Here is a 19,259-nt window from a genome sequence, read left to right on the forward strand (position 1 = left end):
AGGCTATAAACGCTTAGAGTCAAGAAGCTGCGTTCTCGACGCCAGGACAACCCCGTCCGGTATACGGCCTCCGCTCTTGAAGTCCAGTGGATATCTGCCAGAAAAAGGTGGGATTATCAACTGCTTTCTGCATCACCTGTGTGCCACGGACAGTCTTGAATCACATAATACAGCCCTCCACGAAAACGGGATATTCTGCCTCGGAATGAACAATGATGTAAGGGTCCATAGGGGGTTGTGCTCCCAACCCACTGCTGAAAGATGAAACGTTTGCGCTGGTGTCCTTTGACTGCGAGATTATTACCGGTGCTCTCTCTCCAAACCCATTATCAGTTGCTATCAAACATGTGTGAAACTGTAGGCTGAATTAGCGCGAAGCCGTATGCGTCATTCTCTGAACAGGCTTTTATGAACATGTGCCGAGCGTCGTTCTCCTTAAAAATGAATGAAACACTGTCAAACAGCAGATGCGAGCAGGCGACACCGCGTCAGTGTCACCAGATGGAACAAAGAAATTGCGAAGATGAGAAAAATAATGCTTGTCTCCAGCGAGCCTAGAACTTGCTGCCAAGGAAGGCGCGCCTGAGAGCGACGTCAGTCACAAGAGAGAAAAACAGTCGGACTCTGCGTCTGGCTAACGCCTGCATAACGGGCGCCCTTCGACGTTGCTGGCTGTATTCCGTGGTGCATGATCACAACTAGATGCAGTAAATCTTCCTAACTCGAGACGCTTACCAAAAAAGTTAGAAGTGCGTGGCAAATACAAATCCCGCCGATGGTGCAGGTCTTCGCGGCGACGGTCAAGTTGTGCAGAAAAGACCAGAAGACCAGATTCGTCGCCACCAGACTGAACATGTTGAGTACTACCACTATTAAACCTGTTCGGAACCGCAGCAAGCCATCAACTTCCAGACCTGGGACGACTGTTTTCAATACCCGATGTTGAGTACTGTTGAATGCGAAAAAGTCTTCTTACCAAACAAAAGGGCGTTTGCCGTTGGAGACGATCTGAGAAATGGAACGCTGTCAACGCCTGTATATGTCACTTGTCTCCAGACTGGCACGCAGACACACCAACGAAGCCGACAGATGCAGAAAGGGTAGGAGGGTGCGGGAGAAAGGCAATCCTACGAATCGCTGGTGGTTGCTATGCACTCGAGCAAATAATGCTGGAGCTCACCTGCGGAGACATTGACAACCGCAAGAGGAACAAAGAATCCGCTGCCAACTGCCGCAGCAACCTGTGGCACAACATGTACGAGTGGGATTCTAAAGTGATGCAACTAACATGAACATTTAGCGGAACAAGGGTCGATGTTTTTCTTGCTCTCGAACCGTCCTACGAATCTGAGAAACAAGCATCAATCTCACCTCCAAATTCACCGGAAATAGTTGTGTACATGCGGGTCGAGTTCTCAGGAAACAGTACAGGATCCGAGTAGCCTCCAGTAACGATATGTTGAGCAATATTGCCAGCCCTGCACCCTCATCGTGGCTGCCTCCGACAAACAATTGTGACGCGCCCGCCGCAGCAATCAGGAATCCAAGTGAAGCGACAGTTCTGTTAGCGCAAGCACAGAGTAAGCCGGACTAGATAACGATCAACAGTTACCCATGGGCAGCAAGCCTCCGTGTGTGCTGTTAGGATCAGCAACGGTAACGACTGGCATCGAAAGCTCTTGCGTTTGGAGGACACTTACGAAAATAAAAATTCGATGACGCTTGCTGGCTGCATCCACGGAAGCGACGCAGTGAACAACGACGTTGGTATGGTTGTCAAGAATGTTCCACACGCGAGAGCCGCACACACAGTAGCCCCTGAGTTGGCCTTCAATGCGACGGCGGCCGCTAGAACGGCGGAAAGCAACGCTCCCAAAAGTCCCTGCCTGTCCCACATCGCCGAAACGGTCTTGCCTCGTCATCCGTATAGCCTGCCTCTGCAATACAACTCAAGAGCTGATGCAGCGAATGTATGTAACAGGAAATGGACAGTCACTGTAGCACTGGACTTGGTGGCGACATGCCTATCACCACCTCATTTTTGACCGATGGAAAATCACCCCATCATGACTGAATGGAACAACCAGGAACCACTGATGGGTATCTGACTTTACGAGAATCTGAAATTCCGAATACACCATGGGCACGGTAAGCCACAAGGAAGAACCAGTCGCTTCTATGAGGCTACGCTAATTGTCACCAGTGAGAGAGTAGTAAAACAACCAGCTCGGTCACCGCAGAACGTCTTCAGTAACTGCCTTCTTCGAACAGTCCCTTCGTGTCTATCCTGTACAGTAGATGGCATGTCCGTCAAGATGAACCCTGAGTATTCTAATCCTGAAGAAGAAAGAGGTTGCGACGTTGAAGTAGTCTTCCGCGGGCCCGTCCCTTTACCAAGGACCAACACATCCGCAAGCTGGCTGCCTGAGGAACCCTGTAACCCTGCAACCCTGCAACTTCAACTGCTGACCATGAAATGAGTAAAACAGAAGTATTAAGCTCTCTGTCAAAGGATTGCTCCAACACGTGTTTGTATTTCTCAAATTACGTTGTCTCTCTGTGGAGGCCAATATCGGCAGGGAGACGGAACCGCTCACTAGCGTGCGCGCTCGTTGCATGCGACACCACGCGTAAGCGAACGAAGTACGGGCAACTCTGTACAAGCACGGCAGGCAGAGAAAAAGCGTGAAAGAACAGACAAAATACACCATTTTCACCAGAGCGTACATGACATCGAATCAGTGATGCAGTTATTTGTAAATATTGAGAGCAAAAGAGACATCGTTGTCTTGCCGAGGACGCCTTCCCGGTGGAGGCAACGCAAAAATGTTGTATTCTTTTTAAATTGCAGTTTATTAAAGTGGTGTATCATTAGTAGCATAAACTTCCCACTAACACTATATAAATAAAATTTAATTTAAATTTCAAATTTTTGGTCAGAGGAGCACCTCCAGCACGAGGTGAAATAAGCCTCGTCGTGACAACCGTTTCTCTGGCATTGATATTTCTACAGTGTGTAAACGTGTGTTTACAGACACATGTGGTGATTTACTCGCTATTCGTCCAACGGATCGCAAGAGCAAGTATATTCCTAAACGAGCGACAGGAGCACACGGTGCTTGTATCCCGCAGCGGAGTCCTCTAAATTGTGCGTTTCCCAGTTACACGTGTTTATCTTCTCAAAGGTGTGTCTGAAAAGGCACATAACAAAGTTTGGTTTCAAATGTCTGCACATCGCATTAAAAGTCCTGAGCGGATAAACGTATACTTCAGGCCCAACAACGTTCACAGGCAGGCTAGAATGACATTTTCTGTTCGCAGCCCAGGCTTCATGCTGACTAATCCTTGTAACTCCACGATAACCTGCTACGTTGTTCCCATACACATGCAAGATATGCCTTGACAGAGGATCCGCGTCGTCAGCGAATGTTACAGTCTATGTTTGCACTCAATGTTCACTTTGTCTATCCACATTGTGGCAGTTTGCAGTTGTACTTGAGACTCTTTGGTGGGCGGAGCCCCGACAGCCTTTGTGCGTGGATGCAAGTCGTTTGCTGAAGAAACACAAACGAAGTTTTTCAGACTGCTCCCTCGAAGGACGCAATGTGCAGTCGATTTAACCGGTCCGTCGGTAAAGAGCTTGTGTCTGAAAGGGGTTTCGCCAAATTCTGAAACGCCCTACATGAGATGGATCGAGCCACAGAGCGTGAAGGTTCAAGGATGCTGTGTGGTATCTGAGGATGATTTTTGCTGCATCGTGGAACACTTCTTACGCCGACAGACCACATATTGGACTTCTGAGTTGCTGGGCATTTTTTCATTAACTCAATAGTTTTGGGAAGTGAGACGTCGCTGCACAGCTTCATCGCAAACGTTCATCATTTCAGGCCTCCCATACCGACTTGAAGTGACATGCTCAGAAAGACTCACCGTCAGCATACTACAAACGACAGCACTCAATATTGTATTTTCTTTCAGAAGTGCGTGCCGAGCTGCTTATGAGGATAAAAAAAGGCATCGTGCGTTCGCGTGCCAGAATCTGGCCCAATTCACAGCTTCATTCCTTCTCTAGCGTGAATTACAAGGCACGTAAACTACCGGGACCGGAACACGAGCACTGCTTGCTGGCTCCCTAGTATGTCTATAAATGCGATCCAGTCGGCACATTGAGTTACAGAGCAAGCGAACTTGGATCCTACGACACACTGCCATGCACCTTCTTTTGAAGAGTTTAAAACCGCATCTCGATCGCAATAGTCCTTGATGTCGGATGCAATGTCTTTTTCCAAGGAATGTTTCCGAAGTGCAAGTGTGATGATCTTTTGCACGCGGAGCAGCAGATGATGAGGCATATCCGTATGCCTCACTTTCATGGGCAGAAGAGACATGTCATTCTCTTCTACTTCGTCTTTCCTAGCTGCCATCATTTGATGATTTGTGCCGTCTTCAACGTCGCACAGTGAGATTTGCACTGAAGAGCGCACAATCCCAATCGCTATGCATGCACCTAACAAGGGCGGTCGCGGTGCGCTAATGAGTAATCAACGTTCCAGAAAGAGAATCAGATCGATTCCGAAATGCACCAACGGAGGGAAATGTCGGCGACTCTTAATGACTCTGGTGGGTGGTAAACATGGGCCTCGCCACAAACACATGCGTTCAACCAGCCCACAGGCAACACGGTCCACGTCTGTTTTATAATTCTGGAGAATGCAACCAATAACACTGTCCTCTGACCTCTCCTGCGAAGATGCTTACACCGTTAGCGAAACAAACTATGTTTATGGGTTGGCCCTCTTTCCTGGACGCTGTAAGGGTCATGAATCAAGCTACCGCAGTGTGCCGGTTGTTATTTAGCGTCGCGCTGCCCGAGCTGTCGCATGCAAGCACGATCGGAATCAAAATTTATCATAGTCCAATAGTTCGGGAAATCCGAGTGCAGGTACCGGGAATCCTTCGAAGAGTATTATGCGGGGACCCACTGCTTGTCAACAAGCTCCTTGTGATTTTCGGCGCATCCGCGTGCCGCCGATCGGCTGCATCGAGACTCATTGTAAGCACCACCACCTTTCAGCTGAATGTAGTACGATGGTGCCTCGGTCTACAACCAGTGGTGCTCCGCCTGTCACGCGGCAGGTAATTATAGATCTGCAGCGGTCTATGATGAGTAATGGCATAGGCGGCGGCAGCTGTAGGAGCTGAGCAAATCGGAGAAGTATTCTGGTTAGTCCTGGTGCATTTCGCACTCGTCTGCTTCTGCATCCATGGGCCAACATTGTGTCCGGAGGGTCGCCTGTGGTGCTGCGGCTGCGTTTCTCAAAGTGTTTGATTTCACGGTGCCCTTCAGAAGACACTGGCAACTACGGAAACCTTGCATACCTCCCTATGGTATGCGAGCATAGCGTGCTGCTCATGTTCCATGTGTCCGTTCGATTGCTTTATTTGACACAAGAAGCAACGCATCTGGCTTTTCCGGGGCCATTTCATCTCTCGGACTGATTCATTCCGTGTCAAGCGTTTGACACCCCACCTGATCAGCTGTGACAAACGGAGCACATACAAGGTGAATAACACGATTTGTTATGGAGCTCTTCTTTTCTTTGTTCCATGCATCAGCCTGAGATCCAGGTGGTACCGACTGAATGAGCATCAGCACGAGTGCATATTGTGCGGATGATCCAGACCCCCAATTAAGCCTACCCGGGATCGCTGTGCGCGTTCCCACACCACCGAGGTCACGTCCCGAATAAGTCTATCGATCCATATAAGTAAAACAGTACTCTCTGCTGTCGCCGCTTAATACTGAAACAAACTCCCACTTGAGCCGGGCTTCAGTCGCCGTGTCACGTGAATCGGGTTACTTATACGTTGGGCTGCCCGGCTAGTTAATCTTCTTCCTACAAGATGAAACAATAGTCCACACCCCCCACCAAGTGCCCGCCGTTGCATATGCATTGCTCATAGGCAAAAACAGCTTAAGCCACATGCTTGCAGAACCCAGGAGCCATCCAGTCAAGAATCACCACTGCCAAAGTTGCCTTGAGTCCGCACAAGGAAATCGTTTGGCTGGACCCACATAGCAAATGCTGCACACAGTCCTCAAAAAATCTCTGCGTGTATGCCGAAGTGGGAAAAAAGTTTTGCTCCTGCGGCAGTCGTGCACGAGAGACACTCCACGATCATTGCTATTCCTGTCTGGATATGTGCAAATGCATTCACTAAAGCAATGTGCGCAATGCGGAATCCAGGTAAATGGAACTGGGAGCTAATGGTGACGGCAGGAAGGCTAGTGCCGACGAGTTTAGAGACGACGGCCGAGCAATTGTACGATGCTCCATCGATTGAAAGTTTGTTCTATTTCCGAGGGCTGGTCAGTATCTGAAGCGCCGAGAGTGACCAGCCTTCCGTAGCGAGCTTAATGGTTCGGTACAGAGCCGTATGTTTCCCGCAAAAAGTTGATTTGTTAAAATGTTGTGGGCTTTCAGAGAACCAATTATCAGAGAGTCAGTGTGGTTGAGATAACTTGTTTCGCGTCGAGGGTTGTGTCTGTTCCATTTCACATCAATATTTCCGCACGGAGAGTTCGTTACGAGTTATTCACACAATCTTCTTCCGTCTATCGGCCTTCATGCGAAACCTCAATGTATGTAGCACATTCCTAATTCTTGTTGGCATGCAAACCACCATCGCAAACAGGTAGGTCCTCAGCTCCACAGAATCCCGTCCGAGTCATTGCCAGAAGAGTGTTGACCACCGTAGACACGAATAAAGGCATCAGCTGGATAGTCCTTGTCATTCGAAGCAGGCTGTCGCATCTTTTTTGGAACTTCCGACTCTGAAAGACTGGAGAAGTTGGGGCAGTAAAACAGGTACCGCAGCCTCATACCGCTGCGGCGTCAGGGGTTCCCCTAAATTGTGTAAGTACTAAAATATAAGCTTTTCTTCTTGGTCAGAGCTTGGCGTCAGCAATGCCGCGGACCAGTGTCAGTACTGATTTCAGCATTGCCAGCTTTGTACAAGAAGACCCTCACGCGAATTATATCGCACTACTTCTCAATCCTCTCAAGCAGTAAAAAGTTCCGGGTCGGTCACCCGACTGTTTCAGATGCACCGTACCACTATGGCTACTTAGGACGAGCATCTCCATACAGAAAAAGTTCACGGCCGCGGGTTTATGCAGACATGTATCTCTTACACCAGTGGCACAAGGGTTCCCAATAAGACATTTCAGTCAGCAATAAACAGGCCTTTCTGTATCTGTCGTAAGGACCCGCTGGCAGGTCAGCGTTGCTTGCGCGATATATGAGTTCTACACTTTTGTAGTTGTCAATGAATTGTTGAGATAAAAGGACCAAATCGACAGGGTGGGGGAGTCTGACTATTAATTTAACGCCCTGCCGCGGTAAGACTGGCCGAAAACAAATAAACATCGCGGCGCCTGCAGTTCACAGGGTCCAATGCAGGAAGTTGCCGTAACCAGGATTTGTTTGTTCTTCAGGTCCATCAGAGGAACCAGCAACATACCTGAAGGATAATCGGGTATGAGATTTTTACTCAGACCATTTCAAACAGCCCTTGCTCATGAGGGTCATCTGTAGGACGTAGAAAAAACAATTCTTGGGGGAAGCCTTTCGAAGAAGGCATCCTCAACCCGTTGAGTGTTCTACCACTCTAACACCACGTTTTTTTTCGGTGGTCGTTGCTCTCTGTTTTTGTCCGTCAAGAGGGCTCAACCAGAAATCTTAGCTCGGCGTCCCCTTACTCCGGGAATACCCGGCGCTCCATTGCACACGGAGCGAGATGCAAGGAAACTGACGGGAGACGACTTCCGTGAATAAACCAGATTCACTTCTATATCATAAAGCCCTGGGAAGAAAAATGCGTACATTGCGCAACTTGTGGCAGGAAGCTGACTTTTGCGACAGCTTCTTTTCCTGTTGATCGCTTGCGAAAAGCAGTTTAAATCAGAAGACACCACCGTCCAGCCCCGTTTCCCTCTCGGACAGTGTGCGCAAGCATTGCTGGCAAGTCACAAACTCCAAAAGGGGGGTGGACGAAGTCTTGTAAAAGCAGCCGATTTTTTAGCCACGATTTTCTCACGCCTCATCAAATGCCCTTTTCCTGCCAGAACTTCAGCCCAACGCTGGAGAATCATCTTGGATGGGATGGACTATGACGTTCCTTGTTTAAAGCGCCCCTGTGATTCCCTATCGATGCCCCCCCCCTTACCTGCTGCGAACCTCACGAGTGCCCCGGAAAAACGTTGTACGAAAATTCGACTGTCCAGTGTTCACCCGTCACCATGGAATCCTCAACTAGACGCGAAGGCGTCGATGTGAAGGCACTTCCTGTGCTTCTTCACTCTATGCTAACGCAACCGCCGAGTTCGTCTCCAGTGGCTCTCGCCTACAATGCACCTTCGTGGACGGAGCTCCTGATGGCTTGCCAAAGCTCACAAACAAAAGGCGATGACGCAGGGAACTCAGTTGTTTTCGCTCAGAAAGTGGAAGAGTGTTTGAAGATCTCGGCGTCGGAGAGCCCAGCAGCCTCATCTCAAACTTCTGGATTGGACAAAAAGAACTTAAAGTCCCTTACCAAAGCGACACAGCCGTGGCTACGCACGCGCGGCGAATACAAAGGTGAACCCGTATAACGGAGCATGTGTAACCTACTCCACCAGCATATAAAAATAATGCGTGATTTCCAACGCATTGTGCGGAATGCCGTTTTATGCTTGTGCTGATGCAGATGATCCGGTCCAAGAACAAATACACAAATCCGTGTGTCAACGCATGAGTAGCAGCTGCCCAGAGGACGCCCCATCGTTCTTGGGTTCTCTGATCGAAACAGTGTTTCCTACTTCCCCTGCCATGTCATGTCAGAAACGGAGCGGGTTCTCTTCAACTCCGAGGTGGAGAAGAAGCCAGGCTACCGATGCGACAACAAAGCAGCAGTAAGTCGCACGTGACTTGAGTGGAACGATGTAATGCAGAATTACGATCGATTGACTGCTGCGCACTCTGTTGGAGTCCGCATCTTAGCTTTGTCCCAGCGGAGCCGCCTGAAAAAAGTTGCGTCGGTGCAGCCGGTCTCGCACACTTGATCATCAATTGGAGGTGCTTGTACTTTGTGTGTCTGTGTGTTTCGTAGGTCCAGATATCTGCTTCGTTTGATTTTGGATCGGGAGTGCCTGGCCCTTCTTCACAAGCGCCACAGTCAGAATGGATGGATGCGACTGCAAAGGACCATTCGGCCTGGCAACAGAGGCGACTTCAGATCCTGAAGAGACGCATGATCGCAAACATGGCTGCTTCTGTCGATGTACCTCCGAACGAAGCACCGACACAGTCCCCCGCCCAAGTGCCGCAGGTGTGTCAACATCGACGCTCGTGCTCCCCGAAGTGCATGTTCAGAAGCGAAACATCTGCGTGACAGTGTCTCCAGGTGTTTTAAACGTGAATGTGTTTGTACTGCAATATGGACGTTGTGAGTCGAGACTGCTGTCGGCTGCCCCGTGTGTACGTTCAGGGTTGCGATTCAGCATATTCTACCACCCTCGGTGGCAGGGGTGCCTGTTGTGTCATCGTTTACGCGTTAAGACACGGGGGAGTCAGTGCAGTCCTTGCATCCTTTTAGAGCGATCGGCTGGTAAAGCGCTGCAAAAACACGCCCTTCTGCGTCGTCGGTCTTGAATCCTGAGAAACGTTTTTGGCTGCCCTTGAAAGCAGGACTTCTCTTTGAAGAACGTCTTTTCGCTCTCCGCCTCCAGACTTCTGGCATGCCGTCTTTTCCCTGCAGTAGCGTGTTTAAATCCCGTGTAGCATGCGACGACTCTGTCACTTTCGGGCCTTCGCATATCTTCCTCCGTGCAGGTCGTGCGGGTAGGCCAGCTCGCCGGAGGAGAAGGCCGGCCTTTCTCCTTTGTCTCCATGGTTCTCGATGACGTCGCGGGGAACAGAGAATCTGTCCAACTTCTCTACACGGAAGAGACGCTCACTCGTCAGCATAGGCAGTTGAAAGAATCCGCCAGGCGACGACAAAGCGAGGATACTTCGACTTACGCGCAGGAGTCACGGACGGCGGCAACTGGAGAGGGAGAGAATGGTTCCACGCCTGTCTGCAGAGATGGAAGAACTGAGGAGATCTGTGCCTACCCAGGCATGTTAATAGCGGTGCGTGGTGTCCTTCGAAAGGTAGGCAGTGTAGGCTTTGTGGATGAACTTACAGTTGCATCCCAGATCAAAGGAGACCAAAAGACCCGCAGCACAGGCGAGTGCGCGTCTAGCTTCCGATACCGTCTCTGCTAACACCAAGCCAGGGATCACAGTGAGAACACTCAGGTATACGGCATCCACATGCGCTTGTGAAGTTTGCGAAATCAGAGGAAGGGCAAATTCATCTTGCAAGGGGCTGCTACCACTTTGTGGCGAAGTCGTCGCAACTTGAATGGGATGGCGTTCCAGCGTGCTGGCGGTTCCGTCACGGAGCCTGCATGTGATGTTGCACACACACCCTGTCGAGAAGTGTGTATTCGGCGCCACCTCCGACCCCTGCTGGAAGGGCATTGCTTGTGGTCTACTTGGTTGGGGTTTGAAATGGTGTCCTTCAGACGGAGTTCGGCACCAAGTTGTCCGTGTCCTCTTTCCATGGTGGTCCCCCGCTGCCGTCGCCGACGTCTCGTCACGTGCTTTCGGTGCCTCTCGGGCCTGTTTTGAGCCACGAAGGTCTCTCCAAAGAGAGATGCGAATCGCGCACCGTTGCCAGTTGCTATCGAGGAAACCCGGTGCATATTATGCTTGCCTCCGCCCAGAACCTCGTGCCTCTAAAGACGGGCACAATGTCACGGTGAGGACAAAAAACACAGGTGAAGAGTGAGAAACGAGACAGAACTGTCTCCGAGAACGTGTGCAAGCGGCTGAACATTAACTCTGCTCTTCGAACCTTAACAGTTTTCCTGTTCGGTTTATCATTTTGATATATCAGGTATGAACTTGATTGCATAGTTGTCTCTGGTATCCTTGAGAGTTTCACCACTGATCTGAGTCGATGAAAATGTCCAGTGTCTATTTTGCGTTTTTTGCTTGTCTCCCGGTATCGTTCGTCGCACACCGAACGCATATCGTGCGTCGTCCCTCTTACTCGACGAGGATATCCGTCTGGACGATAGAAAAACCTGTCAACGTCTTCTTGACCAGATTTTTTTCTCGAAATCTGCTAGGTCGTACTGTTTTTTCCTAGAGAAATCACGAATTCTGGAGGCAATGACGGGAACTCGGCTCAAGGCCAGGGAATCAAAGTGGATGTGCATGTGTCCTTTTTCTGTTGTGCGCATTGTGCAACGCAGCAACTTGGAGCTAGATCTACTCCTGGATCGTGTTCGCGAAGAAGTACCCCATATTCTCATTCTTTTTGGCCCCATCGTTCCGGCTTCCGCTTTGATCAGTCTGAGTGTATCCTCCCCGGCTGCCGTCGCTGGCCTTCCCGACGTGGACTGGACGTACACTGCGTTCTTCAGACAGGTGGCCTCCCGCCTGGCAGGAACGCGAACACGTGTCTTTGTAGTGCCAAGCACTGCAGACGTCGCGCACCCTCATCCTCTTCCCCAACCCCCCTACTCTTCCGACCTTGTCTCCTCTGACCCTTTCATTGGCCTTCCCGCTTCAGCTCGACAACAGATTTCCTTTTTGCCGAACCCCTGTTTCCTCTATGTCAACGAGCTGCGACTTCTCGTCACTGCTGAAGATCCTCTCATGGAAATCGGAGCGCAGGTGGCCTATCCGAGCTGCATCGGTTCTCACCAAGATTTGATTGCAGCTTGCTGCTCTTCTCTTCTCCGGCAGCGAACGTTGTTTCCCAGTGGGGCGTCGTCCACGCTTCCAGTTGACCCTAAGCGTTTTCCGCCCCGCATGTTTGATGTGGCCGAAGACGGCGAGGACTCCATCCCGCACATCGTTGTGTTCCCTTCGGATGCAAACGTTTCCGGAGGGACCGACCCTTCGCAACAAGGGGCATTCGCCTGCATTGCAGACGAGCGCCTGTTTGTTCTCCCGTTCAGTCCTAAGTTGGTACGCGAGGCCTCGGCGCGTGCGGAGTGGACCAGCATCTACATCCAGCCTCCACCGGCGAAGGAGGGAAACGAGAGCATGGAAGCAGACATTAAAGATAAGGCGTACGATGAAACCATGGGGAGAAAACCCGAAGGCGAAGACGCTCAACCACTCTCTCTGAAGACGCGCGTCACTGTGCGGCATTCTTCCTATGCGTTGGCCTAAGAAGTCTTTCACTGCCTGTTCGGATGGTGTATGCAAGTCGGCTGCTAATGAAGTGGTAATGGTTCTGCTCGCCAAGGCTGTAGGCAAAAGGAAACGCACTGTCTACCCAGTTGCCTTCTATTATTTTAGTGGGTGAGTGAAGGCAGGCCAGAACCTTCGCTAAAGAATAACTTCCACAGGGCACAGTCAACACATAGGAATAACCTGTCTGTCCGAACGCTACACATTCTAGTGCGTTAACTGCGGATGGTGCAAGTGTCTGTCGCTTCGGGTGCTATTAATTGTATAACTTGCGGCATTTCTTTGTCACCGGTGTGAATCATAAGACGGTTAAAGGCTAACAATGCTAGATCGTATTTCCGCTTCACTCTAGCGTTTGAGCCAGACTATGCGTGCTCCAACACCGCCACAGTTAGCGAGTGAGCTCGCCGGCCTGTGTGTCACTCGGGGTATCCGAAGAACCATGTCAGCCAAGTTTCCAACGTAGAAGGGTTGCCTGAGCACTCCTGATATGTACGGCTCTCTGAGCATATTACGTTACAGCTTCCGAATAAATCACCCTCCCCGTTTCCTTCGTAAGGCAACTGTCTATCAGATCTCTAGAAAATTTATTGGCTGACGGAAAAACAGTGATCAGGCTGTCTGATTGGCGTGGCCGACCTACAGCGCCGTGTCGTGCCTAGTGAGGGAAACTTCAAAACATGTGAATGATACGCATCCTGTGGCATCTTAATGGGAAAATCAGTTGACATGTCCAGTGCCACACACAGGGGAAGAAAAGTCCTTCCCCTGACCAGCAAGAAACGGATGAATGCACGAGCGGCAAACAGCAATAACGCCACCTTTTCCGCTCAACGTGGTGAGACGACTGGACGCCTTTGCGAGGACTGACACTCCATGAGGCCAGCGACAACGCACACCAGATTGTATCAACACAAGGACGTTCACTGACTAGTTTCTCCGGTGTGCACGGCGTCAAGAACATTTCACATGCGATTCGGGTACCTGAAGGGGTTCAGTAACGTTGGAAAGCTTACTCTCCACATTTGAGTAAGCAACGTGAGCGCCCATCCACAGAAACTCCCGAAGTCAATGAAGTTGGAAAACAACTGGAAAAAAAATGGACAAAAATTAGCGTGGTGCGGAGTGCCCACCACGAGTGACGTCCTGATTCTACTAAGGCGGAACCTGGCAACAACCTTGATCCACTCTAGTCGGCCTGTCGGGGAATAGGCTCCGTGACAACTATAACGATTGAGACAGTCTCTCATCGTTTACCCGTTACGGTTCAAGATAATACTGCGCATCCTTCTCGCTTCCAAAGCACCAGAAACGCCCCAGGTTGCCGTATGTCTGTGGCGCCTGGTATACGATCGTTCCACACTTGCAATAGAGCCAGCCACTGAACTTCAGCTGGCCCGGCGGAGAGTAACTCTTGTACAGTGAGGGATCGAGCAGGTAAAGGAACAAAATCAACCAGTACGCGAACTGAAGGCAAACCACACAAACAGCACCAAAGACGCACAGATGACGCAGCAGCTGCACAATTATACTGATCGGCCGAGAACGTGCCACCGCTACCAGTCCTTTTCACACGGCTGGTTTGTTTACCGTAGGGCCACACACCCAGCAGATGTATGACAAAGGAGAGTCAAAAGCGTGTTGTTAGCCAAATTTCACTTTCGTAACATCAGCCCTAATGCACCTGCTACTGAAAGTGTCCGAAACTAACACGAAAGGGGAAAAATAAACGCTCCATATCCCGCCGGTATCACTGCACTGGCAAAAACGAAAAAGCTGAGAGGCGACACAAGAAGTACTTTCTCCCACACGGCCTCCATGAAACAAAACAAAAGTGTAACACCCGTGTACGAAGCGACCTTCTTTTAGCGCAACAGAATCCAAAACTGTCAAGAACTACGACTTACCAGGGCAGCTGCACAGAGGCCACGAATGACCCATTCCCTGAAACTCATCTTGCAAGGAGGTCTACCTTCTTCCTGGAGACGCATCTTCACCGCGTACATGGCCTTACCGCGGGCGCCTCCTGCCTTTTTCTTTTGAATCGCTTGAAGCTTTCGCCTCCGGATAGCTTCCGCCTCTGTTAACACGAAAACCGTACAACCAATGCCCCCGAAAATTTTCGAACAAGCAACACTTCACCATGAGTTTTACCTTTGAATTATATCTGAGCTGCGGGAGGTAGCGATAGAACTCGTACACGCTCCAAGGCACGGAACCTCAGATGCTGGATCTGTATTCTTGTTCGCACACGCCTGTCATTCTCGAAGGATTGCGGATACAATGTACAATTGAAAGTTTCTTGAACCACCGTGGGCTTCTTTTTGTTGCTCAGGCGGGGAAGGTTTCGTCATTCAACAGTCCGTGGTCTCTCGCTCCTCTGTCCACTCGTAACGCGAGAAGCAGAAAACAATCTGTGTGAATTTCTTTGCTGAGACAGATGGCCCTCAAAGTCGACCATCGGAAAGGCCTCGCAGCCTCAACCTAGGTCCATGAACTACGTGTCCCATCGTTGCGAATACATAATGTAGACTACAGTGCGCACCACTTACTTCTCGCCTTCGCCCTCTCCAGGAGTTTCTGCTGAGTAGCCTTCGGCACACACCAACTGAACGGAGGGGTCATCGCCATACGTTCACCTAGTGTGCATTTGTCGCAAGCCGACACTGTCGTAATGCTCGCAAAACCCCACAAAATGCCACCCAGTGCACCACCCATGTGAGCGTAGTTGTCCGTGAAACCTGCCATGCCTGTCAAAATGCCTATTATCTGCATGCAGCATACAAAAACAAAAAGGTTCTATACACTTAAACCAGTTTCAATCACAAGGGGTTGTCGATCCTCTAAGTGTCACTGGGAAGGGTAACCAATCTCGGGAAACAAGGGTCAACTTTAGACACACGCTGTGTAGTTCACGGAGAATCCCCGACGCTGTTCGTTCGCCGTCTAACACTTCCTGCTTCCAGCATCGCCACACAACGGAGTCTCCCACGGGATATGCCGCTCTGCAGCGACCTCTTGATCTCTGTTAATGATGAAGCTTTTACCACAACGACAATCATGAAGACGAGAATGCAGCCCGGTCGAGGGATTGATTTCCAGTATTCTGACAGGACACACACAATTCAGGAGAAAACGCGAATGACATTGTGACATTGAGACGCTGCCGACCGCATAGAGGCTCTACTGACTGCAGTGACGCCCTGACCCGTGCGCAAACCACGGATGCACTGGGTAGATCCATCGATGAACTATGTTTATCAGAAAGATACTAACGCATCGACTGTGTTTCCAAGCACGAACCCAAAAGAACCGCGCTTCAGGATGCCTTGAGTGACATACTACATGACAGTGCTGGAGGTTATGTAGGCGAGAGAATCAGGTTCCAAAGTGATCAGGGTTAATGCGTGCAGCAAGTGATACGCTGCAAAAGTCGCATATACTGCCGTACGTCCTTGAAACTTAAAACTCACCAACGCAATACGGAATAAGAGCGCCCAGCAGAGCATACATGGAACCAGACGATCCGACTGTAATGCTGCAAGGATCCGCAACAGCTGAGAGGAGATTTCCTGAAATGCCTCCTAGGAAGAACAGCAGTGTGGTTCTCAGGAAGCCCCAATCCTGTGAAGCGCACCAGCACAATCAAGTGTCGCGGCGCGAAATGAGATAATGCAGACGGCCAGGATACACACACAGCCAGCATTTGGGTTCCACCAAGAGACAGTGGCAAACACGACCCAGCTCGTGTAGGCTAAGTAAGTGGCGTCACAGGGCTGACTTTCCCGTGACTTCAAGTTGCGCCACCTGACTTACTGGTTCGATGATCCACAGAATTTGAATCTGGCAAGAAAGGTTGATAAGAATGTGCAGCCAGCCTCCGTGCATGTACATGGACGTGAACAGCCTGAACGTCTCGCTGTACTCGCGAATGTAGTTCGTTTCCAGACCTCCCAAATGACGCAGAACGCGAGCGTTCGGAGAGTCCCAGCTCGTCGCGGCAGATCCAGCACTGCCGTTGGGAACGAGGTCCACTGGCCACCCCTTGTCACCAGCGGATGTTCCGAAGGAGGCACGGGGGTACGCCAAAGATCCTAGGTTGTATTCGCAGCCTCCATATCCATAGCGAATGACGTAAGGCTGTCGCTGTTTCGCCTCTTGCAGCTTGTAGTCAGGGTACATAACCGGGCTCACGCAGCGACCGTTGAAGCTCGTGAAGTTATAGATCAACCTGCGTTACGTGCAATTTATCCAAAATAAAGACGAATGCTAAAGCAGCGTGTTGCGATGATGCGGTACTGCTTGCACCCGCAATCTGTTTCGACTGGCAAGCTATGGAAAAACTGACTCTACGAAAGGCATGGCGTAGCATGCGAAGCCAAGTTAACCAACGTCTCGTAAATCCCGCAATCGGAAACACGCGGCAAAAGACTGTCGAACCCGGACTTACTCCCACATGTAGATCCAGCAAAGAAGCGCGGTCGTGCTGATGCACACAACAAGCCGTCCTCTGAGAGGGTTGTTGTTCAGCTTCGGATCCCGAACCTTGGGTCGGTGCTTCTTCTTCTTTCCTCTCAACTTTGCATACATCGGCGAGTTGAAAGGGTTTGCCGGTGCTCGACGCCCGACCACTCCGTCTGGTAAGTTGTGGATCAACGGGTCATCGTCACCAATTGCCTGACATGCAGTGCGCGTCATGCAACACGCACAGTTAAGTTGCTAGGCGGATGCTGGCGGTAATCCTAAACCGTTCCTCGCGTCCCTTACATGCATGCAATCTCGACATTGTAGGACTGCGTCTCACGGCTTGTGCGCACAACGATTTTCTGAGTTCTTGTTCGTGTCTGAACGAATTTCGCCTTTTCGAGTGGCGCGCGTTGGCAGGTAGAAAACGCTTTCGGTATTACCCTCCACCAAAACGCGACAACGATACTTACAAGTTCTCTGAAAATGAGAACCTGCCACGCAAATAGGGAAGCACAGCCAGCTCTTCACCGGGCGCCCTAGGTAACAGCCAAGTATCCCTCACCTGAAGAGCCTCCTCCACTGGAACGCCTTCGGCATTCACCTCAGGCGAACCGGCGTCTGGATGTTCAGGCGAGCCATGCTTGCTGGAGCCATCAACGTCTGAGGCGGGAGCTTTCGAAGATTGAGTGCCTGGGGTTGGCTGGCTGTTCGCCCCAGCGACCACCGACTTTTGGCTTGCGGTAGCGTTCACCTCCTCTCTCCCTGGGATCGCAACGGCAACGGGCGGAACACTGTCGTGTGAACCCCTGTTGTCAAGTGCTCCATCTTTACCCGGAGTGGCAGCAGGTCCACCCTTGGGCGGGATGGGTGCGGGTGCCACACGAGGTGGCGACGCGCTCGGAGCCGTCTCAGTCGGGGTGTCGTCTGCTCAGGAAACCGGAAGGACAACGCATAAGAGTCAATACTCGTATGCGTCCAGCGGCCCCGACACGAGGGTTTCGTCTGGAGTGAAAAAATGGAACTCAACCACGTCCGTTGAGGCAGCATGCCAAAAGGCGAGCTGCATTGTGTGCGATTCTCCCGCATCACCGAGATAAGAGCAAACTCGCTCCCACTAATAATCTCATATGACTGCGACCGAACCACAGCGAGTGTGAACCAGTTGAGTCCTCGTGCGCCCAGCTTGATCCTCATGCACTGGCTTGACAAGAAACATCAGAGTTTGGGAGTACAGAACCCGCTGCTACGGATCCAAATCTTCCGACACTGCGTAAGAGAACTCGTGTTTTGCTGAGACAAATACTCACGTTTGAGAGTATTGTCCTGCCCTAGGTTAACGCTGAGGCCGTCGGTTCGTCTGTTCGATCCAGCCCGAGACGCGGATCCGTGAGGGGACGCCATCACGACGGCCGAAGTCCACACCTGAACCAAGACCACTCGCAGTGTCAACACAAGAACGGGAAAATAAATTTCACCCTCGGAAGCCTCATGCATAGATGCCACCATCCACCTGATTCCACCAGAAGCCCCCTCTAGTTTGTACGAAGAAACTTGAACCGACTATCACAAGAGACCAGTGCGCTCGAGACACGTGTACTGTGACCACCCGTCTACTGCAACTCAGCCTTCGTGCACAGATGTGTTCACAAATAAGTTTCTCTCGCTTCAGCAGAAAAGAATGTGCGTTATTTATTCTTTCCATACAACGCACTCCACATACCTACCATGGCCCTGAGGTTGTAGAGCAAGAGGAGGACCACCGCAGTCTTTCTTCTGGCACATGTTCCCTATACACTAGAATCGGCACTACGCTGTACCGGGGAGGAGTTCTCGTATTCGAGCATGCAAGCATGGGATATCCTTTTTGTGTTTCTTCATTAGCCAAATAGAGCACTACTGGGATTTCGATGCATGCCCTCTTAAAGGTTATACGATCTTCTCTATTCCCAAGCAGAAGCATTCGTATGCGAGTGCTACAACTGCTTAGAGTGGAACGGGAGTTAGTCATTGTGGATGAAGCGGTTGTGCCTGGTAAGCTATTGCTGGATGTGCGAAAAGGGGCTCGCTCTTGCGTCGGTAATAATGCATGCTGGTATTGCAAAAAATGGAAAGCCGTAAAATAACTGCGAGCTTTATGACGAACGAGTCTCCGCTCCTAGAGGCGGCCGAGGTCACCGACGTAACTCTACGTGAGTGCCGTACGCCAGGTACGCCTTCTAGTGCTAAATGGCACGGTATTACAACATCATTAACGGGTTCGGGTGAGTCTCTGGCTCATGCTGGACTTATCGTACCTGCAGGAACGTTTGCGATAGTCGAAGTAAGGTGAAGAATGAAGTTCCTCACATACACCATCGGACCCGAACTGTGCCGCTTCGGGAGAGGGGTTGAGCTACCACCAGGAAGTTCCGCGGTCTACGATTTCTGGAGGAAAAAGAAGAATGGTCTGCACGAGCTTGTGTGCTGTTATATTTGCACATACTGTGAAAAGTTTCCCCT

At 50.7% G+C, this 19,259-nt stretch overlaps 3 protein-coding genes across 3 annotated transcripts; 1 reads left to right on the top strand and 2 right to left on the bottom strand.

The window, feature by feature from the left end:
• Positions 1 to 180: 180 nt before the first annotated feature.
• On the bottom strand, positions 181 to 2,559 carry TGME49_268610 (hypothetical protein). Its single transcript, XM_018781509.1, has 6 exons — positions 1,701 to 2,559; positions 1,372 to 1,561; positions 1,181 to 1,241; positions 977 to 1,057; positions 736 to 878; positions 181 to 582 (listed from the first exon to the last, which is right to left on the bottom strand). Exons 1-6 carry the CDS (start codon positions 1,895 to 1,897, stop codon positions 457 to 459), a joined length of 798 nt encoding a protein of 265 aa, XP_018636545.1. The 5' UTR covers positions 1,898 to 2,559; the 3' UTR covers positions 181 to 456.
• Positions 2,560 to 8,099: 5,540 nt separating this feature from the next.
• TGME49_268600 (DNA polymerase epsilon subunit B protein) lies at positions 8,100 to 12,272 on the top strand (the record flags this gene model as incomplete). The annotated part of the gene is made up of 6 exons (XM_002365512.1): positions 8,100 to 8,639; positions 8,883 to 8,953; positions 9,151 to 9,369; positions 9,873 to 10,193; positions 10,610 to 10,845; positions 11,345 to 12,272. Exons 1-6 carry the CDS (start codon positions 8,303 to 8,305, stop codon positions 12,270 to 12,272), a joined length of 2,112 nt encoding a protein of 703 aa, XP_002365553.1. The 5' UTR covers positions 8,100 to 8,302.
• A 1,281-nt stretch (positions 12,273 to 13,553) lies between these two features.
• Positions 13,554 to 18,254, bottom strand: ROM4 (rhomboid protease ROM4; the record flags this gene model as incomplete). The annotated part of the gene is made up of 9 exons (XM_018781508.1): positions 13,554 to 13,760; positions 14,201 to 14,373; positions 14,846 to 15,062; positions 15,341 to 15,399; positions 15,767 to 15,917; positions 16,110 to 16,524; positions 16,744 to 16,970; positions 17,323 to 17,684; positions 18,068 to 18,254. The coding sequence occupies 9 exons, from the start codon at positions 18,252 to 18,254 to the stop codon at positions 13,554 to 13,556; spliced, it is 1,998 nt and encodes a 665-aa protein (XP_018636544.1).
• Between the last annotated feature and the right edge of the window lie 1,005 nt (positions 18,255 to 19,259).

Source organism: Toxoplasma gondii, chromosome VIII, assembly GCF_000006565.2.
Source record: "Toxoplasma gondii ME49 chromosome VIII, whole genome shotgun sequence".
Lineage (NCBI taxonomy): Eukaryota > Apicomplexa > Conoidasida > Eucoccidiorida > Sarcocystidae > Toxoplasma > Toxoplasma gondii.

What these genes read in the sequence shown, in the direction of transcription:
- TGME49_268610 (XM_018781509.1), bottom strand. Translation starts at nt 1,897, where the DNA reads ATGTGGGACAGGCAGGGACTTTTGGGAGCGTTGCTTTCCGCCGTTCTA. An exon ending in GTCATCGAATTTTTATTTTC is followed by an intron (nt 1,562 to 1,700) that starts GTAAGTGTCCTC and finishes TTGCGCTAACAG; the next exon opens with AACTGTCGCTTCACTTGGAT. An exon ending in TATTTCCGGTGAATTTGGAG is followed by an intron (nt 1,242 to 1,371) that starts GTGAGATTGATG and finishes GTTGTGCCACAG; the next exon opens with GTTGCTGCGGCAGTTGGCAG.